The 27,961-nt window shown below is 43.9% G+C and overlaps 1 protein-coding gene across 5 annotated transcripts in view; it reads left to right on the forward strand.

Annotated features, from left to right (window-relative positions):
• The first annotated feature begins 7,679 nt into the window (after positions 1-7,679).
• The window catches only part of DOCK7 (dedicator of cytokinesis 7), a 142,458-nt gene continuing 122,176 nt past the window's right edge, over positions 7,680-27,961 (forward strand). For 4 of the 5 annotated variants that reach the window (XM_074961615.1, XM_074961616.1, XM_074961617.1 and 1 more), the window contains exons 1-2: positions 7,680-7,856; positions 16,113-16,218. In XM_074961615.1, the coding sequence (XP_074817716.1) occupies positions 7,819-7,856; positions 16,113-16,218 (144 nt within the window). In that variant the 5' untranslated portion in view covers positions 7,680-7,818. The remainder of the gene's footprint in view (positions 7,857-16,112; positions 16,219-27,961) is intronic. The other variant, XM_074961619.1, reaches the window with a different exon arrangement.

A 27,961-nucleotide genomic window follows, 5' to 3' on the forward strand; every position in this document is an offset into this window, starting at 1 on the left:
GGATGCAACCTCTCTGTGCAGGGCCTACTGAGTGCTACAAGGGACCCTGGAAGTGGAGCCCAGAATCAAAGGCATGCAAATGTGGCTTAAAGCTACTTTTGTAGTCCATCCCCCTTGCGTTGTGCCTTGCTGTGCTGCACATCTTGAAAGAACACCACAGAGTGCCAGCTATAACTGATAATACAAACTTTATCAAATGCTCAAGTTAGAGCTACAGTGAGAAGGGAAAATATAATCAGAAAGAATGCATAATGAATATATTACAGGTATTTGCAATGGTATATTTAAAGGTTTTATTTAGGAAAGCCGCATTACTCAAGTTCTACAAGTCAAGCCATCCTGATAAGTAATCAATCATAAAATCTTTACACCACAGGTGAACATTTTCAAAAGTGAGTTAAGAGCCTAAGTCCCATTAACTTTCATTGAGACTTAGATTCCTAGATTTAATTTTCAAGTGCCATAAGTGCCATTTTCAAAAGTGACTTAGGAGTCTAAGGCTCAGTGAAAGTCAATGGGACTTACGTGCTTTTGAAAATTATACACCGCATTATTATGTATTCACTATATGCCACAAATTTAACAGAAAAATTATTTTAGAAAGTCTTTAACCTATATTTAGAAAGTTTAAAAAAATTGGGACTATTTTTCATGTCCCTATGTGCCAAGCCAGGTTCTTTTGTTACTGTGAGTCCAATAGTTCGGCATTCGGAAGGAAAGAAGAGTTATAATCAGAATCTTAGAAACCTCTGAATCATCAGTATTAGCTTTTCTGTATGCATTATCATTGTAATTCTAAAGCCCAGTCTCTCAGTAAGTTACAGGACGAGAGCCATGTGCTGTGTCCCCTGCTGTAGTGATAAGAATTTTCTCTTTCCAGTGGTGTAAGTCTCACAATATTTGGCCTGAAGAGTGGAAAGAAATAGGACCTTATATTTGCCACTGGTACAGGATTGAATATTGTCCATCCTGCATCTCAGACTAGTGGAATTTCAAAAAGGAAATTCCATATGGTGAGGAGGAAGAGAAGAAGGAAACATTTTGTGGTGGTTCTTTAAAGAAGATGGCACTATTTTAAGGCCCTAATGATGACACACATGCTTGATTGGGTACAACGCCATTTTATTGATTACAGCATTTCAAAGCCCTCGCGCTCAGTATCAAAGGTAAAGGGGCGTCCGTACATCATCTTTTGGTGATGGGCCTGCAGCATGGTGTTGCCCTCCAGCATGTGCATTAAGCCTCGCCGTTTCTCAAAGGGGGGAATCTCATTAAAGCAAAACTTCCAGTGTGTCTTGATGATCATCCGCGCCCAGCCCGCCCAGTCCCGAGTGGGGTCCCCTATGACAGACTGCATGGTGTACACGCTGTTGTAGTTGCCCGCGTACTGCTGGTTGTTGGGGAAAGGCCCGAAGGTGTTTATCTGAGCAATGCAAAACCACCCGAGTGTCTCGTTTAACTGGTCGTGGGTCAGCATCCACCCGCACATGGGGCCCACAATTGGCTGCCAAAAGGAGCGCTTGGTCAGGTGGAAGCTGCTGATGCACTGGCGGGAGGGGGAGGTGACCGAGGCCCCCCATTAGCAGCAGCTCTGCAGGCCCCAAAGTAGTTAGTACTGTCGACATCGTCAGGGTTATGCAATACGAGTGAGATCAGGAGGTCCTCCACCCACAGCCAGTACACCTGCCCCTGCACACCTACCTCGTAGCCATCGGCGGGCCAGATGTAGAACTTGGTCTTGATATGCTTGTAAATGTGCTTGGTCTCGATGGTGCCTGGGATGGACCACAGGACCCACAGGTTGCGCACTTTGTTGAAGCTGCTGAGGGGTTTATGGTCAGGATCGCAGAAGGCCAAGTCTGCTTAGCTCATGTATTCTTGGATGTGAAATCATTCATGTGTGAGTGAGCTAATTGATTTATCCTGTACACTTTATGAGGCTACAATCTAAGGGATTGATATTCTGAGCAGTTCTACACAACATCTTCAGTGTGCCCTAAAATGAATCCATTTCCCCTCCTCTGTAAAGAAGCTATTTTCAAGTGACATACAATAAGTCTCTGCTTTTGACTGTGTGTGTGTGTGTGTATTACATATTTTCATCCAGTTTATTACATGACTCTGCAGTTTGTCACGGGCCCCAGTCCTTCCAGCATTTGATTAACTTTATATATGTGAGTAGACTCATTGACTCCAGTGGGGTGACTCACGTGCAGAAAGCTGAGTATGTGTGCAAGTGTTTGCAGGATTGGGGCCCTGGCTATCACTGCCATATGCACAATGTAAATACAGTGCATGCACATAAACTGAGAAGCAGAATAATTCTATGCTACTGGAAAATAGTATCTTTCCAAGTGTTAAAAAGTGATAGATTTTAGCTTGCATACTCAGTGGGTTAGAAATATTAATACAATGCAAACAGATGGAACCTCATGAATTAACACTAGGTATAATGGACACTTCCTTGATTACTATTAATAGTTTCCCATTGTAGATTTAATGTACGGAGTATGTTGGGAAAGAGTGGCTTTGAAACAATGCCATCTAGAAAGTATCCTAGGTAACAGTTCAGTCTTTCTTTTTTTTTCTAAAACACCAAAATATGCCCCACCCCCCTTTTACAGTTATAAACTGTATACTGTAAACTTAAACACAAATTGTACTAGTTTGGGTTGAAAGTACGGTGCATGTATCTGATTCCCTTCTAAATTACTATTAGGCAAGGGGAGATTTTCAAAGTTTAAGAGAAAATATATAGGGGAAGATTTTAGAGCTACTGGGCAGGATTCTGACCACTACTCCAGGGGCTATATTCTGCTACTGCAACAGCATAAAAGATGTACGGGAGAATTCCCCTGGCATAGGAGCCTTGTGAGATGCTCTCCAGCCTCCTCACAGACACAGGCCAAGGTGAGCTGCTGGAGCAGCAAAGCTGGGCGGGGTCAGATCGGGGTAAGAGGGGACATGATCACAGCACTCAGTACTATAGGGATTCTGGGCTTCAGAGAAGTCCATAGGCAGCCTAAGTAAGGCTGCCCCTGGACTCTTCTAGTTTATAGTGGGTCCATTAAACCTCTACAACAGCTCAGAATCTAGGCAGTGCAAAGGTGGCAGAAAACCGTCTTTGCCTACTGCTTCAGGCTTTGCCTACTGAGATGCAGCATAGAATCTAGCCCCATTAGCCTTGATGGAGTCAGAGTCCATTCACTATGATCTTGCCATCACTGGTATTAGCATCATTAGGAGCCTTAGTAGATGGGCAGCTGACAAGGTTTTTAGACTCTATCCCAATTTAGCCTACACTAAACATGGTGAGCAGGAACAGTGTTAGCAACCGTGAAAATGTTCTAGAAGATTTCCCTTGTGGAGACAGGGCATCTGTTTTGCAGCCCAGCAACTCTCTTCTCAGCTACTCCTGCTGTCTCCACAAAGCCCTCCTTTCTCCAGTCAAAGCTATTTGTTCAGTATTTGCCCTGGCTTTCGCCTTGTTGCAAATACTAGAGATGGTTTCAGTTTTTTGCAAATGCTATACAAAGTGAAATGTAACTGGTTTAATCACAAACTTAAAATTCATAGGTCAGTGACAATGGTTAGGCTGCTAGTATGCAAAGACCACTGCCTAGCATGCTGACCAATAACGACTCATTGTTTGCTTGGACTCCCCCATTTGTCTATATCTATCTGTTGGCGCTTGTCTTATACGTAGACCCCTTAAGTAAGCCCTTTTGAGCAGGGCCCGTCTTTTTGGTCTGTGTTTGTACAGCACTTAGCACAATGGGTCCTGGTCTATGACTGGGGCCCCTACGCAATGCAAATAATAACAGCAGCATTCAACAGAAGGTTTGTTAAAGGGAAAGAATCTGGATCTGTTTACCGTTTCATTATAAACTGTATTCTAAAAATCATGCAGAGTTTTCATGGTTCAAGTTCAAAACCAGGTGACACTTGGTAGATTCATGCTGGAGCTTCAGGGGTGGTTTGAAATCAAACTCAGGGAATGCAAATCTACATGAACCGGAACCGGAGCCAGATAAAGTGAAATTAATGTGTATTAGAGCCACATAATTCACTGGAGTGAAGTTCTGAGTCAACACATGAGATCGGTTTCTCATAGCTATGCGTGGCTATTACTTCTTAAAGCAAAAAAAAAAAAGGTCTCGTGATGTCATGGCAATCAAGGTGTGACTTAATTATGGCAAACATCTAGAACAGGATGGGCAAACTTTTTGGCCTGAGGGCCACATCTGGGAATAGAAATTGTATGGCAGGCCATGAATGCTCACAAAATTGGGGATGGGGTGTGGGAGGGGGTGAGGGCTCTGGTTGGGGGTGCGGGCTCTGGGGTGGGGCCAGAAATGAGGAGTTCAGGGTGCAGGAAGGGGCTCCGGGCTGGGGCAGGGAAGTAGAGTCGGGGGGCGGGGGGTGAGGGCCCTGGCTGGGGATGCAGGCTCTGGGGTGGGGCTGGGGATGAGGAGTTTGGGGTGTAGGAGGGTGCTCCGGGCTGGGACCGAGGAGTTCGGAGGGCAGGAGGGGGATAAGAGGTGCAGGCTCTGGCTGGGGATGCGGCCTCTGGGGTGGGGATGGGGATGAGAGGTTTGGGGTGCAGAAGGGTGCTCCAGGCTGGGATTGAGGGGAACAGAGGGCGGGAGGAGGATCAGGGCTGGGGCAGGGGGTTGGGGTGTGGGGAGAGGCTCAGGAGTGTGGCGCTTACCTCAGACAGCTCCCATAAGCAGCGGCCATGTCCCTCCGCTGGCTCCTATGTGGAGCCGCGGCCAGGCAGCTCTGTGCGCTGCACTGTCCGCAGGCGCCGCCCTGCAACTCCCATTGGCTGCAGTTCCCGGCCAATGGGAGTTGCGGGGGCGGTGCTTGGGGCAGGGGCAGCATGAAGAGCGGAGCCTCCTGGTTGTTCCTATACATAGGAGCAGGAGCGGGGCCATGCTGCTGCTTCCGGGAGCCTCGTGGAGCGGCTCCAGACCTCGCTTCCCGCTGGAGCGGGGCAGGCCCCAGACCCTGCTCCCCAGCAGGAGCTTGAGGGCTGCATTAAAACGACTAGCAGGCTGGATCCGGCCCACGGGACACAATTTGCGCACCCCAGATCTAGAAAATAAGGTGATTAAGTAACAGCTTGGATTTGTCAAAAACAAATTGTGTTAAACCAACCTGATAGCTTTCTTTGACAGGGTAGCAAGCCCTGTGGTTAGGGGGAAGCGGTAGACGTGATATATCTTGACTTTAGTAAAGCTTTTGAAACTGCCTCACATGACCTTCTCATAAACAAACTAGGGAGATGCAACGTAGACGGAGCTACGACAAGGTGGGTGCAAAACTGGTTGGAAAACCATTCCCAAAGAGTAGTTATCAGTGGTTCACAGTCATGCTGGAAGGGCATAATGAATGGTGTCCCGCAGGGATCAGTTCTGGGTCTGGTTCTGTTCAATATCTTCATCAATGATTTAAATAATGGCATACAGAGCACACTTCTAAAGTTTGTGGATGATATCAAACTGGAAGGGGTTGCAAGTGCTTTAGAGGATAGGATTAAAATTCAAAATGATATGGACAAACTGGAGAAATGGTCTGAAGTAAATAGGATGAAATTCAATAAGGACAAATGCAAAGTACTCTGCTTAGGAAGGAACAGTCAGTTGCACACATACAAAATGGGAAATGACTGCCTAGGAAGGAGTACTGCAGAAAGGGATCTGGGCGTCATAGAGGACCACAAGCTAAATATGTGTCAACAGTGTAACACTGTTGCCAAAAAAGCAAATATCATTCTGGGATGTATTAGCAGGAGTGTTGTAAGCAAGACACGAGAAGTAATTCTTCTGCTCTGATTAGGCCTCAACTGGAGTATTGTGTCCAGTTCTGGGCACCACATTTCAGGAAGGATGTGGACAAATTGGAGAGAGTCCAAAGAAGAGCAACAAAAATGATTAAAGGTCTAGAAAGCATGACCTATGAGGGAAGATGGAAAAAATTGGGTTTGTTTAGTCTGGAAAAGAGAAGACTGAGAGGGGACATGATAACAGTTTTCAAGTACATAAAAGGTTGTTACAAGGAGGAGGAAGAAAATTTGTTTTTCTTAACCTCTGAGGATAGGACAAGAAGCAATGGGCTTAAATTGCAGCAGTGGAGGTTTAGGTTGAACATTAGGAAAAACTTCCTGTCAAGGTGGTTAAGCACTGGAATAAATTGCCTAGGGACGTTGTAGAATTTCCATCATTGGAGATTTTTAAGAGCAGGTTAAACATCTGTCAGGAAAGGTCTAAATAATTAGTCCTGCCACAATTGCAGGGGACTGGACTAGATGACCTCTCAAGCTCCCTTCCAGTCCTATGATTCTATGTTTAATCCGTAAAATGGGAATAACAATACTTATCCTTTCTAAAGCATGCTGAGATCTTAGATGAAGAACTGCTAGGCAAGTACAAAGTGTATCCGATCATCAGTGTGCAACATTACATGGCTATTATTTGTAATTTGTATTACAGCAGCACCCAGTGAAAGGATCAAGACCCATTGTGCTAGGTGCTGTGTGCCAAATGAAGACAGCCCCATCACTTAAAGATGCAAATGGACAAAACAGATGGGCAGGGGGCAGAATGGATGTAATAAAATGAAAAAAAAAATGCAGAAAAATGGGACCGTTTGGCTTGTCACTTGACTAAATCAAAAGTTATAAAATGTAAGAGAGTCACAGCACCGTGATGTCGTGTCTACACCAAAAGATATTTCAGGATTCCTTCAAATTTCTGTAATCTGAACCCAGCTGTGAGAATGCACTCACAAATTAGAATGGCCAGCAACCCAACTTTCTAGAGAGGAAGAATGACCCAGTGGTTTGGGCAGAAATCTAAGACTTAGGCAACCTGGGTTCAGTTCTCTGCTCTAGACTGTATGTGTGACCTTGGGTAAAACACTTGGCCTCTCTATGCCTCCCTTCGCAGCGATCTGTAAAATGAGGATAACCCTACTTTGGGGTGAGGCTAAATATGTCAGAAGGGTTGCAGAGCGCTTTGAGATCTCCTTGTGAGGCGTGTTAGCCGCTTATCGGTAAGAGATCAGTGTTATTTGGTTAGGGAAAACAGCACGCTGAACCCTGTGCCATGTACAGAAGTAGGGCCCCTGCCCAGAGAGCGGACAGACTGACTCCAGGCTGGCGCTGTGGGACAAAGCGCGGCCCGTGCCTTGTGGGGCCCAAGTCAGGGGCTGGATTGCCACGCCCCTTGGGTCGGGGGTGTGGGTTCCGACCCAATCTGTCTAACCGCCCTCACTGGGAAAGGCCGGAAAACGACCATCTGCCAGCGAGGGACGCTCCCTGCCTTTTCCAGCAGAATCTCTGCCCGTGCCGCGTCCGCCTGCAAAGCTGCCCGGCTCCCCTCTTCCATGTATTTCAGTGGGCTTCAGGGGCGCGACGCTGTGTTCCCCTGAGGTCCCTATTCCCGGCGCTGGCGAGGGCGACTCCCAGTCACTCCCCAAGAGGAGATTCGGGGGCCTGGGGCCGCTCTGCCCTAACCCCCGCCCTACAATGGGACAATAACTCCTCAGACAGCCCTTGGCCTTCCCCCCCCCCCCTCGTCGCCGTACCGCATATCGGCGAAGAGCGGCTCATCCTCCCCCCGCCTGCCTTGCCTGGAAGGGGTGGGGTGGGATTGTCAGCGTGGAATCGTGGTTGCATGCTGGGCCGGCAAATTCCGGCTGCGTGTCTCTCCGCAGCATTACGGCGCCCTTTCCCGGCTCCTTCCCTGCTCCCGGCTGAGCAGCAGCAGCGGCGAGGGGAGAAGCGTTTGGCTTCCAGCCCGAGCCGCTGCAGCCATGGCCGAGCGCCGCGCCTTCGCCCAGAAGATCAGCAGGTAAAGGGCCGCCGCGGAGCGCCGCGCTCCCGGGAGGCGTGTGCACCGCGGCCGCCTCCCGCTGGAGCAGCGCTGGGCGGGCACTGAGCGCCGGGCTGGGCCGGTAGCGGCAGAAGGGGCCTAGTCGGGGCAGGGGATGCCCCAGCTCACCCGCCTGGCGGTTCGGCTCCCCAGTCCCGGCTTACCCGCCGGCCCGCTTGGGGCCGGTTGGTTTTGTGTCTGTGCGTGGTCCCGATCGCGGGTGGGGGGCGTGAGCGGCTGGGATGCATCGCGCTCCGCCAGGGGGGCTCGGGTGCATTGTGCTCCCAGGGAGGGTCTGGGGAGGTTTGTTTGCGTGCGTTGGATGCTGGAGAGACACCCAGGGTCGGCCACAGTCCCATTGTGCAGGCTGACAGGTTCCCCCACGCCGCCCTGGCTGGCGCTGTCAGTGCGGCGGGCTGGGTGGGGTGAAGGGCGCAGCGCGAGATGTCCAGCGTGAAGAAGCAAAACACTTCTGTAATTTTTTGCTCCTGGCCTTTTGACATCCCCCTCCCCGCCCCCGGCAGCAGGGAAGATCCGTTGGGAAGAGAAGGCTTAAATTAGCCACGGGTCTGCTTTAATCAAAACAACAAAAGCAATTAATGGGGTTGCTGTGGAGATTGTGTTTCCTCATTCCGCCACAAAAGGGGGTGGGGGAAGGAGATCCCTGGGCTAAGCTCCATCTGCAGTTGTTATTGTGTGTTTATATATGTGTACATGGTGTCACCTCAATTCATTAAAACTCTTTAGGTTAAACACACATTGGGCAAGTCTTGCTGACAGCATTCTGCACCCTCGCATTTCACCTCTGCTTTTGTACCAGGTGGCTCTGAAGTCTTCTGAAAAATTAGAGCTGTTCCATGTGTGCTGTCTAGATATAGGGGTACGATGCTAGGGCTGTACTAATATAAAATATTACTCAGACATTGTATCAAGAATTTAGAACTACTACTGGAATATAATTCTTCCTCTACTGACCAAATGTATGTCCCGCAGATTAGCCTAGGGGAAGGTGCATGGGTCTGGAATCCCATGGAGTTCTAGCACCAGCTCAGCACGGACACCTTGGGAGAGTCACTTAACCTCTGCCTCAGTCCCTTCTCCCCTTCCTTATACATGCTGTGATAAGCCAGCTAGGTTTGTGCGTCTAGAGACCTGTGCAAACACTAAGGTGTATATAACATTTTAATATGGAATGGTTTTTTGTACAGAGCAGAATTTAAAAGAATTCCACTAGCAACTTTCTATAGCCTTTTTAAAAGTTACATTTCCAGCCACAAACACACACATGCTTCCAAGTGTGAACAGATGCAGTGCTGTTTTTGAGAGCCTGATAACAGATTGGTTAAGGGTCTCTGTGGCTGCTCCTTCCTTTCCCAAGCAGCAGAGTGAAATTATCTAGACTGGTCAGTTTCACTGCTGCTATTCAGATGGCTCTGGGCAGCCATGAACTGAATGTCACTTTCAGTTTTCAGAATCAGAAAGCTACAGAAGCAGTTACTGAAGTGATTCATGGGAGAAGGTGGGGGAGGGGAAGAGTGCTATCCCTCCCATTGTAGGGGTTACAGGAAAGAATGCAGCTCTGTGCTCCTTCCTTCTTAGGGCATAGGCAGGAGAGAAGAGGGGCTTCAGATTTATTAGACTGTGCTAGTCAGAGACTGATGTGAAAAATCGATGACCCAAGAATTTCACCAGACCTCTTTCCATCACATGGTGTGGCGGGAGCTGCTTTTGCCATCAGGGCACTTTTCCTGGTTCTAACTTGCAGTCATGGGTACAGCTGCATGAGAGGCAGGAATTCTAGGAAAGTCAGGAGTAAGAATTTGTGAGTTCTGCAGCTCTGGTGAAGAGTCTACACAATAGTTTGCCGCCCTGCCTTTGTGACGTCTCTGTCTGGCTCTAGTTGAGTAGCTTTTAAGTTTCCAAATCACTGGTACAGATGTTAACCTCACAGTATAGGAAGGGGAGGAAATTGCTATAATGCCATCTTTGTATACCTTGCAGTGCTGTAGCCATTTGTTGTGTTTTAAAGCAATCAAATGACACTGTGCAGGTACAGATGTTTCTTTTCTGACACTTGCAAAGAAGAGTTATGGACCTTCTGACATGGAGTATGTGATTTATATGCAAATTTTACCTGCACATGGACAGGTTAATATAGTACACTACACTGACAGTTTCTTAGAGCAAAACTACTGTTAATGGAAATGACTGGATAAGCCCTATGTCTAGTTATTCTGGTAGAGCAGTATTTAGGAATTCTGAAGCCAGGTAACTTATTTTTTGTACTTACACCAATACACAAATGGCTCCTCAAAACATTGCTGTTGTGGAGTCCTAGAATCTGAACTCTGGCAAACTGCTTGCACTTGTAGGTTCCTAGAGCTTTTCCCTGTGGCTGTCGGAAGACTTCTCTTGTTTTAATCTTCATGCCATTGTTTGAAGTAGACTATCCGTGATACATTTTTCACACATTGACATCCTGTTTGCCATACTCATAGAGCTAGTCACACAGATCAAAGTTTGGCCTGTAGTGAGTGTGTTCATGTAGCTATCACACACTTTGAGTAATATTAAAGCAGAATACAATTTGTAGGATTACCTGCCAGAGTGTGTGCAGGATTCTGGGTTGGATTTTAGGGTAGTTTTGGGGAAGAATTTTCTGAGTGAGGAAGTGTATAGACTTTCGTTATTACTTTTTCTGAAATACTATCCAGGTAATTCTGTGCTTCCTAGTCATCATAGCACTGATACATTGTCTACTATTTCCCCTAACCAATGTGGTCTACCTCACAAGTGGATGCAGAATAGGAGTCCCATCAGTGGTATACGTTCATCACTATGAGGTTATTTTACTATGAGCAACAGAAGTGGTGCCAGACTGTTTCACAACACTTCTCAATATCTCTATTATAAAATGCCTTTCTTACCACTGCAGTGCAACATTCTCTTACTGGAAGTGTTCACAAAGATGCAAAATTCTTGGTCTGCACTATGACTATTATGTATGTACTATTCCTCCCTCACCCTATCTAAAAAGGCCTCAGTGTTGAGCCAACTGACTGAGGTGGGTTAGTTAATGCCTGAGGCCTAGTCTGCCCTTGAAGTTGTAACAGTATATGTAGGTCAGTTAGGCATGTGATTTAAAAAAAGAAAAAAATATAGTTATATCAGTATAAACTCTACTGTGGATGCTAAAACAATGAGGAGTCCTTGTGGCACCTTACAGACTAACACATTTATTTGGGCATAAGCTTTTGTGGGCTAAAATTCACTTCATCAGATGCATGGAGTGGAAAATACAGGGGCAGGTATAACAACATTATATATTGCCTTAGGCAACTCCCATCTTTTCATGTGCTGTGTATTTATACCTGCCTCTGTATTTTCCACTCCATGTATCTGATGAAGTTGTGAGTCTCTGGCCCTCAGTCTTTAGTCTGCTTAGGTCCAGTAGAGATTGAGGGTTGTTCTTAGCCCAAATAATTCACATGCTGAGATGGTCTGATCCTGCACCTATTGAAACCAATATCAAAGCCCTCATTGGCTTCAGTGGGCACAGGACCAGCCACCAAATGATGGCAATTTCGTCTTCACATTAAATAGCTTTATAACTGTTATCACAAATGCAGCAAACTAGAAGAGGCTAAGGTGTAAGGTGCCTTTAGTGAAAGCATCAGCACTCCCTCTCCCCAACCTCAGACCCTCAGTCCCTAAAGAGAGACAATAAGTGCTGGGACTTTTGCACCTGTTTAACCTTTGGCTTTCAAACGTGTTTGAGTGTACACCATTCTAGAGAGAGTTCAGAAAAATGACTGACTGGTCAATGGAATAAGGGCAAGGAGAACAGTTCATCACTAAAGATGGACCTCAAAACAAAAGACTAACCTTTCTGTTGTTGCTTCCTCCTGGTGTAAGAGAGTTCATATTAGAAGTAATTTCCCTCCTTGGTGGAGGATCTTGATAAGTTCATTGGGGAAACCCCTTACAAGAATGTAACTTGGGCTACACCTCTCCCCACTGCAGCTCAGGGATGAAGGGTGAGACAGTTGTTTGCCTTTGTAGAAATCTATTGGTTTTACTATATTGGTAGTATTAGAACAGGGTCTTTCCTCTGCTAACCAATATAAAAACCCCACAAGATACCTAGTTCTGGTATCATCTTAATCAAGACGCACTCTTATTCCAGAACAGTTGGAACCCATCTGCACCGTGGAAGTTTTCCTCAGATTCTTATCAAATTTAGAAACAGTTATATTCCCTCCAGAAAAATCTTCCAGAAATTATCCCCAGTGTAGAGAAAGCTTAGAAGACCAATACACTTCAGATCTGGGAGTGGAATAACATTATGCACTGATGTTCAAAGCCATGCTACAAATAATCCAACTGAGAAATGAACAATGCTCAAAATCCTTTTAAAAACAGAAACATTGAACAGATTTCTCTGAACTGCTGAAAGAGAAGCAGCTTGATTGTTATAGATCTGCAAGGACACTTTACTGTAAGACTGTCTTTCTACAGTGAAATACTGTAGGCAGAGCATCACCAAATACACGATTAAGGATCATAAACAAGACAACAAAAGAACTGGAAAGCCAGAAAGAGTAACAATCTTGATGGGAGAGAGAAACAGACATTTTTGTATTCCACAGTTCAAAATATGGAGAACTATGGGAAAGATACTTCCTCAAACTACGTGACAAAATAAGATCTCATATTAAAATGTGAGTAAAAATTGAGCATGTTTTAGGGAGAAGTGAAGGGTGATGTATGGGCTTTATAATATTTAGCAACTTGATTCTAGTTTAGAAGTGAATAACACCAGCAAATAGACACATGATTATATATGATGATATCCAGGACATATGTTAACAATGAGTTTCTAAAGTGCAATCAAGTTTGGTTTTGCTTGCAGCTCATTGTCTAGTTAGTGATAGTACTTTCAAAAAAAGACTAGTTTTGTTTTTCTTTAAAAACGGGCTCCTAGGGGATTTGCCCCCCTCCTTTGGCATATTCTGTATTTTTGTGATATTACATATATTCACAGTAATTATCCAGTGAAGAATAAGATCAGAAAGAGTGTTACTAGGAAAAAGTATACTTTAAGCATAGTCAGTCATGTGACAGTGTCCTGTGACAAAGTTGTGGAATATTTGTTTAAGAATTCCAGATAAACTAAGTATGATGTTAGTGTCAGATGGTTACGGTAGAACTAATTCTTGATTTGTCATTCCAATTAAAAGCTTTACCATTGTTGTTCATTTTATACCAGCACAAGAGACTTTGAATCAGAGGCTTGTGTCAGGAAAGCTTTTTCTGATTAGCTTTGGAGCATTGCAGCCTTTTTAGCCTATCTGATATAGCACATTCCTTTATTGTTTTGTACTCCTGCTGGGGGCTCAGATATCACGACTCCATTGAATTTATAAATCATCCCAAACACTTCACGATTTCTGGCTTCTAGACTTATGTTCCGTTTTTTTCTATTAGTCTTGTCACTATTCTCTGTTGTGAGAAAAGAATTCTAGTTTCTTGGGCAGAAGTACTTAACTAGGTCTTCGTTTGAATAGTTGGAAGATTAGGATGATAGTAGTAGAGAATCCTTCAAAGAAGCACCATCTCATGGTTATAGCAATGTTCCCTTTTGTTTTATGATGTTTTGTCCCTTCTCCTACCCTCCATGCAGGCTTGTACTGCACTGACTTACCGAGCTAAGGCCTTGTCAGTACTGATTATTTCAACCGCCATAACTGCACCCATGCAAACTCGTGTACCCAGGCAACACCGCAATTGTAGTGTAGCTGGCCCTTGCTTGAAACTGGGACAAATCTCCATTTTTGCCCTCCTACCACTGCAAGAATTCCCAAACACCCAGGTCATTATTATGCAAGAGCTGAACCTACAAAGAAGAACAGAACCAAGAACTACATCAGAATAGAATGGGTTGCTTGTTACATGATGGAGTCAAGTTTAAAGAAGCCACCACACAGCCAAAGGTGCAACATTTAGTAACATATCTAGACATCAGCTGTGGCTTCACAGTTGAAGATAAATTTGCTCCTCTGGCTAAACTTTTCATCTAGAAACAATATTTAGATCTGTAAATCTGCGGACAGATTTTTTCCCCTCCTCCTGTTGCATTCCAAGTCCTAGATAACTGTAGCCTCCATACCAGCCATGCAATGAAGAGCTCTGTTCTATGTTGCCTGAGGAATTACTCAAAACATGCAACAAGTAAGGGATCAGGTTTAAAGCCAGGATCATCTGCAACATAAGGCATGCTTTTAAGTCTCTCATCAGCTATAGATGCACAATATTTTCCAGGTCTAAGACTAATTTTAGTACATTCCAAACTTTTCTATGACTATTAACAGCCAAGTAGATAGGGGAAAAACCAACACAAGGATGATAGATCCTTATGGACGAGAATAGGCTGCCTGTCAGTCCCCAGCAGGAGCTGGCTGGTCTACATTCAACTTTCAGCTTCTGGAAGTGAAAACAAAGCTTCCTGTGGTAAAGTCAAACATGAAGCAAATGACTTCTTGCAGCCAGAGTGCATAAAAACAGTTTTCTATAGTCCAAGTTATTTTTAAGGTAAAATAGTGCTTCCTTTAGCTAATCTTACCCCCATTCTCTGGACCGAGGAAACATCTGCTCTCCACACTAGGCCTGGTTGTTCTAGCCTCTTCCTTTTTTATAAATTTTTCCTCCCTCCTTGACATCAATGGCTTCCCCCTGCTGCCAGCCCCATTGCACTCCGCCATTGCTAACTTCCTTGGCAATCCCAACAATGAGAGCAGACCCTGTTGTCAAGTCCTTGCTCAGAAAGGTTTTAACCCTTCTTTCCACCTACACCCTATGGTAGCTTACCTAAGAGTTAAGTCAGAGCTCGTTCAATTAGCCATGACTCTGCTGATTTACACCACAGAGCCAGCTGTGTTTGAAAAAATGTTGGAAGATTTTTGGGGGTTATCTTGAGGCTGGGCAAGCTGGGCATTGCCTTCGGCTAGTGGGGTGGGCTCCTGAGAAAGGGTATTGCAAAGAGCTGGATGACATTCTTTTGACAAAACTTTATTTTTCAACAATTTTTATTTTTTTATTTTATTTTTTTTTGGTCAAGTTTTCAAAATTTGAAACGCTTTGACCAGCTCAGTTTCTGGTGGGAGTGTTCCATCTCCATCCCCTTCCAAGGTTATGGGAAAGTTTCCAGTGGGTTGCAGGGCTAAGCACTGTGGACAACCTAAGGCCTAGGATTTGGCCCAGTGTTGTTTTTAGGGATGTTCCTTTTTTTACCCATGTTTTTCCATATGTTGTCTCTGTCCCTTTGCTACTGTTTGTAAATAAAGCTGTCTTATGTTTTAATGCTATCCTGTGATGGGGGGGGGGGGGGATGCTCGTCTAGGAACATAAAAAAAGTAAAGGGGACACATTGTATTTGATTCACCCTGCAGGCACAGAGGGGCATAATTTGCATTCTCCTGTGCCCAAGAGGAAAGCAATGGTGGGATTCACCTGTAGCAGAGAGCATGCGGCAGTACAGCCCAGCGGGTCAGTGTACGTTACATGTCTTTTTCTGTGCCTGAGCCACAGAAGATGTGGGCCTGTTTCAGCCTCTAGCTACAGAGCCATCACAGCGGCACTTTTGCTGTCCTCCCCTAAGATTTCGACGAGCTTGGGAGAAATGGCTTTAAATGCCGTCCAGGGCTTAGTCAGTGCATTTTCCAGGTGTCGCCTCCTCAGCTATCCCAACCCACTTTCTAGGCTGCACAGTTATTCCGGGGGCGGTGGGGGTTGGACTTCAGCGAAGAAGTCTCTGCCAATCTGTAATCATTGAGGTGAAAGAGAAGTCATGGCACACACACACGGTTCAGGAATGAGTGAGCGAGCACATACAAGAGCTGGTTTGTGACTGAGGTCTGAACTGCTGGGGGGCACCGAGAGTGCTGCAGAAGGTCTTTCCGCACAGGAAAAGTGGAAGGAGCTTGCTAGGGACGGGTTCAGCCAGTTGGATGCCACGTCTCATTTTGTTGTGGCTTGGAAATGCACCACACAAGAGGAAAATGTTTGTATTTGGGTTAAGAATCTGAATTTTTTTGTCCTGCAGTAGATTCTATAAGTACTGGGAAGTCTCATACACACATTCCGTCCTCACGGGTCAACAATATTCCTACAGCAGAAGCACCTACCTGACATTTTGCCCTGGTTTACAAAAGTTAAATTGTTCCTCTCTTGTTTCAGAACTGTGGCAGCAGAAGTCAGGAAGCAGATCTCGGGGCAGTATGGCGGGTCTCCTCAACTTCTCAAAAACCTTAGTATTGGAGGCAGTGTCTCCCATCATACAACTGTAAGTAACGCTCTTCCTTTATACAGTGCCACAGTAAAGAAGAAGATGCAAGTTGTTTTGATTGCAAGTCAGGAAAAAAAAACCACTGTTCTATAAGTGATAACAATTTAATGAATTACCTGATAATAAAAACATTTAGGCAAATAATTTACTACTGGCTAGCTTAGGCAGCCCTTCCTCAGCTTGCTGGCTTCTGTGAATCCTTTTTTAGGCACCTAATTCTCCCCATACAATGCATGGGGAGCCTCGGTGCCTCACTCAGAATTGTGAATGCCACCTATTAGGTCCTGCAGTACTCAGCTGAATTTTCCCATGTGAATCTAGACCAGAGGCCTTCTTCTGAGACATGGGGCCAGATTCTCTTACCAAATTCCATCCATTTTGCACAACTCAGGCAGTGCAAAAGAGAGAATCTGATCCTAACTGGCTAGCTGAGAATTCCTTTAGGGGAGCTCTCAGCAGGCACAAAGCAGCATAGCCAGCTTCTGTGCCAGCTGCACTCCACCACTGGTGCATAGGAGGAGGAAGGGGATGGCAGAGGCAATTAGGCTGGCCTTTCTTTAGATCAATGGTCTGAATCCTGCAAACAGTCTGCATGGGTGGATACTCCAAAGACATGTTCATGTGGCTCCCTTTGTAGGACCGTAGCCATTGTTTATCCCTTTAAGGTCTCAGTCCTGCAGTCAGCGCTGCATGTATGCAGGGTTCTGTCCACTCAGCTTAATGCAGGGTCAGGGCCTTAGGTCTGGTCTTCACTGGGGGGGGAATCGATCTAAGATACACAGCTTCAGCTACGAGAATAGCGTAGCTGAAGTCGATGTATCTTAGATTGACTTAGAATCACTTACTTCGCGTTCTCACGGCGCGGGAGCGACCGCTGCCGCTCCCCCGTCGACTCCGCTTCCGCCTCTCGCCGTGGTGGAGTTCCGGAGTCGACGGCAGAGCGATCAGGGATCCATTTATCGTGTCTACACCAGATGCGATAAATCGATCCCCAATAGATCGATCACTACCCGCCGATCCGGTGGGTAGTGTACACATGGCCTTAGAAAGTTGGAGTCTTGTCTTGGTCTTTGGGGATGGAATGGCAGCAAATGGAATAAGTTTCCCTGATAAAATGCTTTAGAAGGGAAGGTGAGAGTTTGGAGATGGTTATCACTTAGGAGTGTGCATTTATTTAAATGTGTGAAATTATTCAGATGAGCTGAGGTTGGTTTTTTTTTTAAGAGCAGTTGAATGTTGGAAACAAAATTGTCAGCATTGCCCACATTGAGGCAAATTATACTCACCATCTTCTGCTCAGATTTCAGAATTGAACCAGCTCTTTGGACATAAATCCAAGTCATCAGATACAGAGGGGGTAAAAATTCCCATGTACTTGCTCAAGGTGGAACTGCATTCTGGGAAACATTCATGATGCCTACATCATTGCTCTGTGTTAGACCAATCTATGTTAAAAGTAATTCATTGCATCACCCTGTCCTCATAAAATGGGTCTGCTTAACTGTTGCATTCCAAGTTCTAGATACCTGTAACCTTTCATCTTTCATACCAGCTGTGCAGTGAAGTGTTCTCTTCTGTGTAATATCAGTTGCTGGAAATCCTCCCTGGAGCATGGAACCCTGGCACACATGCTTTTGGGATACGATGTGGCCATCCTATTTTGCAGTAAGGGCCTACTGAGGATCAGCTTCTGATATAGCACCTCCTACTTTAGTCTGCATCCCCTGTGATGCATTTAAAACCTTTCCAGCTTTCTCATCCAGAGCACACATACTTCCTTAGAGTCAACCTAACATTAAAAGGCCATGCTTGCATCGCAGAAGGCAGGGATAACCTCCAGCTTAAAGAAGTGAGTTAGCTTCATGCTGGGAATACTTTTGAAGTTTTATTCAAAGCACCACATTTATCATTCCTGGTACCTGCAGTAATTGTGATATCTTCCTCTGCTTCACGTGGAGCCGCTGCAGCACCACGATCACCGACAAATGTCGAGGGCTACATCCATAGTTGCCTTACGGGCCCTTTTTGTCAGTGATGTTGGTTATGCAGGCACAAAGGGACTATAGGGCTAGCTCTGTGCTAGTGCCACAGAAGCCCTGGAGGTGTTCCAGGCTGGAGGCAGAAAGAAGGAGAGGGTTGATGGCAGGAGTCCCTTAGCTGGGGCAGTCCTGGACTGCTGCAAGCCGCATGGGGGCTATGGCAGCAGATGGAGCAGGTTAGAGCAGTCATGACCCAGCCAGTCCCATAGGATCTATCTTGTAATCCAGAAGTAGGTATATAAGTAAGATCTCTTCCTGCACCTATCCCAGATGCTGCTCAGCTGACCATACCTTGGTAAATCTGGGTATCATTTCTTCTTCTCTGTCATCTTTCTTCTAGCTGCATTGTATCCTCTGATTTTCTTTCTTCTGTAAGATTTTTCCATCATGCAGGCATCAAAACAAACATTCAGTGTTCCAGTGCTATGCTGAGAAATGTATGAGCGGACACTGTGGGGACTCTGCTAGTACAGGGATCTACCTATGCTGTTTTCAGAGCAGGATCAGGTCCTTAGGGTATGTTGCCTTACTAGTGTGTTGCTGTAAGTCATCCCCCGCTGCTCCCTCCTATCAATCCTAGTGAATTATTTTGTACTTGTACTTCTGTGGCATCCTGTGTCTGTGTGTGTATATGGGGAGTCAGTGGAAATGTAAAACAGGATCTCAAGAATCTCAGAAAATGGCACACTGCTTGAAAGCTCAGCATTTCATATCAGACTTCACTTCACAATGGTTGATGTGCTTGTCATGTTAAATTCTACACTGAGCCTAGATGCTACTCAGAAGTAAGATTATCTCAAAGTGATAGTGGGCATGGTGACAGGACGTGGCTGGGCAAGTAAAGAATCTTTCTTTTTGAATGTGTAGATAATACGACAGGGACTTGGTTGTAAAGAATTTAGGGCCAAATTCTGCTCTTTGGGCATGCATGACAGGCTCTCATTGAAGTCAGTGGGAGTCATGCATGAGTCCGGGGCAGAATTCAGCTGAGTGTTATACCTCTGGGATGCTAGAAAGAGCTGGGCATGGCCTTGGGCATTAAATTCCCTTAGAGGGAGTGCTTTATGATAACCACACCCTTAGACGTTGTCTTTGTTATGCAGAAATAGTCTTTGTTCTGGGAAAGGTTTGTGTGTTCTGGAGAATAAACTATAAGGCCCTGATCCTGCATAGCCAGTCTCTCTCTCTCTCACTCACACTCTCACTCTCACTCACACTCACACACACACGAGCTTGCAAGACAAGGGCCTAAGTTGCTGTTTTGGATACATTTGATAGTGTAATTGCTTGAGTGAATTATCTGACTTATTGTTTAATATATTGTTGCCCAATCACCAGAGAGGTTGTGAAAAAGTCTGGTGGAAAATTAAATAAGCATGAGTTCATTTATTGAATCTTGTTTCATCTAGGTATGAAAAGGTTAATGAATTCTTCTACTTTTTCATATTGGAGAAGTGTCTTTAAACATTTGCTGTAGCCCACTTTGGTGTACAGCAGGATTAATGAAGAGGACTGGTGAAGGCCCCCACTGGCTTTATCTACCCTATTTTTTTTTCCTTAATATTTCCCTCTGATGCATGTCTCCAATGGTAGCTCTAGTATAGACAAGGCATGTCCAACCACCACATATTAATCACTTATAATATTAGAGTTAGTGCCTAGAGACCCCAACTGAGATTGGGACCCCATTGTGCCAGGTGCTGCACAAATCCTAGTGAGAGATCATCCCTGCCCCAAAGAGCTTACATTTGAAAGAGATAAAAGGTGGGAGGGGAAACAGAGGTCATACAGCTCACTGTCTGTACCAGGAATACACCCCAGGTCTCTAGACTCTGAGCCCCGTTTCCTGTCCAGTAGACAATGCTGCCTCAACGTGGAGACTCAAACATTGGCAGCAGGTCTACACTAGTGTTCCCACTGTTGAGTCTGCAGGAGTTTTTAATGCTAGCATAGACACAGCCTGTAATATTAAAGACATCCTGCTCAGTTGTATTTGTAGATGGCTACGATCCGAATGAGGTCACGCCACTGACCGGTCTTGGCAATTTCCTCATTAGCAATGGCTGCGGGTAATTATCCTGATAGTCTTATGACACGTGTAGGCATTTTCTATAAAACAATATGCCTTTGTGAAGGAGTTGGTAACATGGAAAAAAGAAAAGGAGTACTTGTGGCACCTTAGAGACTAACCAATTTATTTGAGCATAAGCTTTCGTGAGATACAGCTCACTTCATCGGATGCTGTAGCTCACGAAAGCTTATTCTCAAATAAATTGGTTAGTCTCTAAGGTGCCACAAGTACTCCTTTTCTTTTTGCGAATACAGACTAACATGGCTGCTACTCTGAAACCTGGTAACATGGAAGTCACTTGGCACCTTGCAAGGTCTCTCCCTTAGTTTCTCATTGACTGAATCACATTTGCATTCTCTTAGATGGCGGTTGAGTATGGGATGCAGTGCAGTGAACGGTCAGCTGAAATGTAACTAGTCTCTTCCCTGTAGTTTGGCGAGATCCTCATGCTGCATGAGCAACAGGAAAAATAATTGCCATGATTGTTTCTATCTTTGCTACTTGTAGAAGCGAGGGAGAAGTACACTAACTATATTAAGGTGACAATACAGGAGCCTATGAGTTACTGCCTTCCTCCCTTCCCAGTTTAAATGCAGCTCTTTCTAGTTGTGCTTTGGGGAATTCACAAATTTAGGTCCCAGTCATGCAGACACTTCCACATATGCTTAACTTTACCCACTGAATATTGTTATTGGCTGCAATGGGACTAGTCACAGCAATAAGTCTTTGCAAGCTCAGGGCCTTAGATTTGAAAACCCAGTTACACACCCCAACTATCAATTTATCTGTAAGAAATAAAAGTTAAGGTCTCAGAGTGTTTGATTCGGGGCTGCCTAGGATGGCGGGGGGCAAGAGGAGGAATTTGCTCTGGGCCTCCTGTTTGAAAGAGCCCCCAAACGAGTTGCATTGCAACCTAGCACATGGTGTCGCAGTGCCACTCAGGTTAGGACCAGCGGCCCGAGGGTTGGCCAGACCAGGCCTGGGTGGTGTTGTGACCCTGTATGCAATGTCACTCAGTGAAATTTGGCCCAGGAGCCCCTCCATCATGATGGAGTTTGTGTAATATTAGTAATGCCCAACAGACTTCTGGGTGCATTTGGACCCTATCATTAGGAGGTGAATTAGCAGCCCTTTGCACAGGTAAGTGGATTGTTGTCTCTTCCAACCATTTTACTGAGGGAGTTTTGTTGGGAACCAATCCTGCAAGATGTTGAATGCCTCCCTCAACTCCCATTGATTTCGTGGTGTTCAGCCCCTCTGAAGAAATTTGCTCAGGAGGAGTTTGCAGGATTGGGCCCAATGAGAACTGAAGGCCTTTGCCTTGTTTTTCTGCTAAATTCAACAGTTTAGTCTGGACTACTCTCATCTGTTTGTGACCACTTTCTTTCCCATCATTAAATGTTTGCTTTTTCTTTTCAGCAACTCATTATGCTGTGATGCTTGTTAACTCTTTCACTGCTGAGCCTTTAATGCACTCATCATTTGTGCTGTTTTACACTGAATTAAAAGGCAAGTTAGGGACCTGGCTGACACATTCATTAGCATGTCAGGTGTGGTTTTACCTGGGTGTGTTTGGAATGTTAGGTAGAAGTCTTGGGTTAATTCTGGTTATTGTCTGGGTAACACAGGGACTTTCTCTTTCTCTGGATCTTGTTGTGCAGACTTTTGGTTTGGTGTTTAAGGGCTTGCGGTTATTCTTGTTTGGGTTGGTAAGAGCAGACCTGTTGACTGAGGTTGAGGGTCAAGTATCCATTGTTGTTGTTTTTCTTTGACTGACATTTTTGCTATTGTCCGTTTACAGAGAACAAACCATGCCCTCAAAAGCTGGAAAATAATCAGTAAATATAAAGATTTCTCTTCATCTCCTAACATCTAGCCTAATTGTCTGTCTCTCTCTCTCTTGCTCTTTTTTTAGCAACAGTTTTGAAAGCTTTTGCTGTTTAACGATATTTACATTGTTAAAATGAGAATAGATAGTTAGGCATGCACTGATTTGTGAATACTTTAAACATTCAGTTGATGTGTATGTTTAAATGTGCATCTCTTTGTGCGTTGTAAAGCAATAGCAGGAAATTGCAGAATAGTAAGGTTGTGTCAAAACTTGGAAAGGCAAACATTTCATGGTAAAAATGTTTTTGGGACCAAAATTTTATCTAAAATACCTTAAAATGGTTATAATTTGATTAGAGTAGGAAGAAAATAGTCTGGACTTTAAATATGTATTTTTCATTTTAAAAATAACATTTTGTAGGATCTGGAAAATATTTTGCCATTCAGCTGGTTTTGCACAAGCAAAATACTGTTCCACAACTGAAACTGCACTGACATTGCTTGTTATGTTGGTGTGCAAAGACATTTTATTGCATCATTGGGTTTAATGTTAGCAAGCAGCGTGGTCCAAGGGGTAAGACAATGGACTAGGGAGGCCTGGGTTCTATTCCCACTGTGACATTGACCTTAACACTTCTCTTCTCTGTGCTTCAGTTTCCCCATGTAAAATGAGGCTAATGATACTTCCTCCCTTTGAAAAGTACTTTCAGATCTCTGAGCCAATGCCAGTTGGAGCCTTTCCATGGATGTAATAGGCGTTGAGATCAGCGTCTATGGAAGCTAAGATGTAATTATCACATAAGATGATATCGTAGTTATACAAAAGAACCAATGTTAATTTTAACTTTATTCAGAAGAAGAGGAAAAAGATAATGTTTGCCAAAGAATGGAAAATACTGCTAGGGAAAAAATTATAATACTCTCCTCTTTCCGTCGGCCTGCCCCGTGGGGTAGAAAAGGTGTTCTAAGGTATCGAGTGCCACGTAATTTTATGCCCCAAAACACTAAAAATATATACTCTAGAGAAACAAGAAATGGTAGGAACCAAGTCTTCGTCGCTTAATGCCAATTCAGGGATGTGACTCCTACTGTTTTAGTCACATGAGGTTCTTTGCCTGGCCTTAAGGGACACCAGGATTAAAGACAAGCAAAACAATCACAATTATTAACTATGGCTATTTTATTAAAACTAAAATTATTTAAAATAAAGCTAAATAGAACACAGACAATAAACAGTGGTTACTTCAGTGGCAGGTCATGTATGGACGGTGTTGGGGCTCACCAAAGCACACAAACCCAACACTTGTGTGGGAGGGAAAGAGTCTATGAGAGAGACTACATATCGATTTTGAATACAGCAAATCTGTAGCAGCCTGCTATAGATTTTCTGTGTTCGCTGTATATATCTAGTAGCCGGGTGTTCTTCTCCATTGCGCCTGTGGCATATGCACAGACTGCAGTCAAGGTCAATCAAGGGCAGAGCTGCTGCCATTTTTCAGTGGGGTTTGGGGTGCTGGGTTCTCTGCCCAAGCCACAGACTGCAGTGACTGTCGAGCACTCTAAAGTCTTGCGCTCTGACTACCCCATATAGATCCTGCTGACGGGCTCTAAAAGATACATACTTTTCGTTGACATAGTTCCGTTTCAAACAGGACTACTTTCACATGTTCTAGATACCTTTTAGAGCACATCAGCTGGGTCTACATGGGGCAGGTAGAGCGCAATACTTTAGCGCAATCTACAATTTACACCCCTCCAGTGCACACCCAGACTGCAGGGACCAGCTTTCACATGCCCCAGTGCAACTGAGTGACTCCAGGGCCAAGATATATTACCCAGGGGACAAGGCTTTTTTTTTTTTTTTATTTTCCTGATATGTCCCACTTACCCCAAGGTTCACCAGCCACCACTGGGTTACTTCAGTGACCATCTCCTCTGTTTCTCTGTGGAGAGCTTTCAACAGAGATAATACTTTGAGGGGGTCCTCTCTGGTAGTGACACTCTTCCTTTGGTAAATGTAAACCAAAGTTCATTATTCCCCAAATCAGTAATGAGTCCTATTTTAGTATATCAGAGAGAACCAAAGCAGCATGTAGATGGGCAAAGGAATTTCATTTAAGGGTTGGTCAATGAGGTTTAGTTTATCATGGAACACTTAGTTTATAAATGGGCAGAAGTAAATGATTATAATGAAGTCCCATGAAATGAGTTTTTTAACTCGTTTAAAAGAAGCCATTCAAGGCAGGCATAGTAATTAATATGAAGAATCTTAAAATCAGATTAAATCCCACATTTTGCTTTGTTTACTAAAGTTAACAATGTCTCCTCTCCAGGAATATAGAGTTTAAACAATCTGATGTTTAATCAGACTAAACTGTTAGTACCTGAAATTACTAGAGCATTCCAATGTCCCATTAACATTATAACGAGAACAAGTTAAATCTAGTCCCTTGGGAGGGCTTTTGTATGCTCCGTTTTACCAATCATCCTGTAGTCTGGGTGATGTCATCATGTTACAGAAGCGGTGCTGGGCTGGAAGGTCGTTCCTTCTTGATAGTTGTCTTGTCGCTGCTGATGTTTTCGTTAGAGATGAGCACTGAAACCGTAAGAAAGCATATCTGGAAGAGTGTAATAAGAGTAAGTGTGGGAAAGTATAAGTGTTTTGGAGTCTCTTAAGTCAGAGGAATTTATACTGTTCTCTTTCCACAGTCTCACTGAAGATGGAAGATACCTTTTCAGGGGCTTGTCTGGATTCAGATATCAGTCGCTCTCACCTTTCATTGGCTCAACACCTTCATGGGGTGGTTTTGCTAGCATCTTCAGCTCATGAATATGCAGCCTGCTAATGCGTATGCAGCAGGGTTGTAATTCTTCAGTTGTGGGGTTATACTGCTCCTGTCTTTGTGGCAGGGAATTCTCAGAACATTTTAAAGATACAGTGGAACCCCGTTTATCTGATCTAATTGGGCCGGATCGGATAATCAAAAATTTGGATAATCTGGAGAATGGGCAAAGAGCTTCAGCCCCTGGCTGCACGGCTGTCAGCCCCCGTTCAGTTAATATGGAGAGCTGGATAATGGAGGCTCCGATAAATGGGGTTCTGCTGTAGTTTAAAAAAAAAAAAAGTTTAAAGTTCATTTTTTGAGCTATCCCTTTAGTTGATTCAGGGTATAGTAGTAGTTAAAATTCTGTTTCAAATAAGTCAAAACACTCCTATTTTCTATATCAAAGTCTTTCTGCTCTTGAAATAGTCTTTTTAAATTAAATGATTTTAAAGGGAGTCTTTAATATTAAATGGTGAAGAAAGAAGGTATTTTCTTTCATCTTACGAATCCTTGGAGAGGTGACTCTTGTCTTTCTGAGTTTGGTGAGGGGTGGCTTAAGCATTGCCATATAACTAATTCCACAATTAATATAAATATTTCTATACTCAAATGGCTGTTTACATTAGTAACCAGTTATAGCATCAAATGACCTTGCTAGATTTGCGCCAAAAATATCTTACTATTTACTTAACAATGGTATCAGACAGTTACTATATGAAGGCTTGCATTTAGATAAAAGTATTTGCAAATATGCATCTCAAAAGACTATATCTTAAGTATTTGCAGAACAACAAAGGTTTTCATCTTTAAATATCTGTAAAACATTTCCTAACCATAAATGGTCTCAGTGTTTAAAGAATGAAGACTTTAGAAATAAATCAGGTTCATCAAGGATATTTCTATTTGTGTGAGTTTAAAAACCAAAGGCTTTTCTCTTTGCAAAGAGGAGGGGTAAAGAGGCCCAGTTTATTAGTTTATTGCTCTGATAACATATCCTAAGCATCACTCCTCTTTGGAATATTCTGAATAAGGAATAGACTTACGTTCTTTTACACAACCAGATCACTTTCTAAAACATAAACGTCAAGAATTTTTTATTTTTTTGAGATAAAGATCATGTCTATTCCACACTGATGTTTTGGATAAGTTGGAGATGCGGGCAGGGTCCTGTTCTTTGTGAAGACACAGGTATTGGTTAATTGCCTTTAGGAACCATTTGGTCAAGCTTTATGACCTACCATTAGTAGTACATTTACAGTTTGCAATTAAAGATGCCTACTAGATATTCTATGTAAAGCACAAATCACAATAACTAACACTTATCTACAGCTTTCAAAACATAGTATAAAAGAAAATAGTATAGAATGTTAAAACAAAGTAGAAGTTATAAAGCTGCATCCCAGAATCTTTGTAAACACACTTAGAGGTAATAAATATGGATTTAAGACTAAGGAGATGTCATCCTGTTCGATACTTGCTCCCTGTCACTAGTTGACAGAAAGCAGAGATTTTCTCGGAATTTTCTTAAATAGCTTGAACATTTCATTACAATAGCTCACAAGCTTATTTTTTGGTTGCTTAATGAATTCTCCAAGCATTGTGTTTATGACAACAAGTGTAAGTATCTCTTAAAATTCAGTGACGGTAAGGGTAAATTTGTAATAACCTAACTTTATAAAAATAATCTGTAATAATTTTATTAATAGTGATGCAGAAACGGTTATTGAGGTCTGCCGCCTCCTCACATCTGTAAAATGAAATGTAAAAAATTAGTTATTAGTACCTGGGATAAGGGAGCGAGATTAGACCGTTAAAGTGAACACAGCTCTTAACTCATAGTTTAGGAGGTAAAAAAATCTACTGTCTCTACTCAGCAAATTAGTGATTGTAAACCAAAACCGCATTTTGTCATGTACAAATGTGTGTGTTCTGTGTTTTTATTTTCCATCATTTCTAATTACCATGGTTTGTCCCATGTAATCAGTCTCCAATCAATTTCATTTACTGGTGGAATGATTCAGTCTGTGTGACTTCAGTGTCATTTTCATGGTATGGTATTTTGGCAGAATAGAAACTGGCCAGTGGCTTCACTGAATGGGCCAAGCAGGTGGAGGTGACCGCTTGCTGTGGAGAGCTACAGGGGTTGTTCTCCATGTTCACCAAGAGTTGGACAAGAACTAGTGAGCTTAGTTTCCAGCAAAGGAGATTTAGGTGAGATATTAGGAAAAGCTTTCTAATTCTAAGGAAAGTTAAGTACTGGAACAAGTTACCTGAGGAGTCTGTGGAATCCCCATCATTGGTGATTTTTGAGAACAGGTTGGACAAACACTTGTCAGGGATAGCCTAGGTATACTTGGTCCTGTCTCAGTGTAGGGGGATGAATGTGAGAGAGGTTTCTCAGCCCGTGGGTTGGGACCCAAAATTGGGTCACCAGAATGTTTCAAACGGTCTTGTGGCAGCTCCTGTGGCTGGGGCTGGCTGGGCTCACCTCCCTGCTCCAGGCATTGCAACCTCTGGGGTCCCAGCCCCACTCAGGTTTGGCCCAGCCGTCGTGATGATGGGAGTCCGGGTAGGCCAAATTTGAGCGAGTGACACTGCAACCCCATGAGCCAGGCCACAACTCCACTCTCAAAATGGTTGTCGTAACTTATGTCGCTTGGGCGGGTGGGGGGAGCGACATAAGTTATGAGAACCATTTTGAGAGTACAGCACTGAATTGGCCTTCATGGAGCAGCGCCCATTTACTCAAGCTGAGGATATGGCCTCTTATAGCCAGAGCGGTGTACATATTTGTGTCCTAACCAATGATACTGCAGGTGCACAGAGAGGGAAATAAACAGGAAGGAGCCGCATTTTGGCTGGAAGAGCACTAAACTTGAGTAAAATACTATGTTTGCCATGTAGAGAAGGACAAAGTCAATAGGAAACAAAATTTTATTTTCAAGTTTTTAAGGGAATATAACAGTGAAGAATAA

This window comes from Natator depressus, chromosome 8, assembly GCF_965152275.1.
Source record: "Natator depressus isolate rNatDep1 chromosome 8, rNatDep2.hap1, whole genome shotgun sequence".
Lineage (NCBI taxonomy): Eukaryota > Metazoa > Chordata > Testudines > Cheloniidae > Natator > Natator depressus.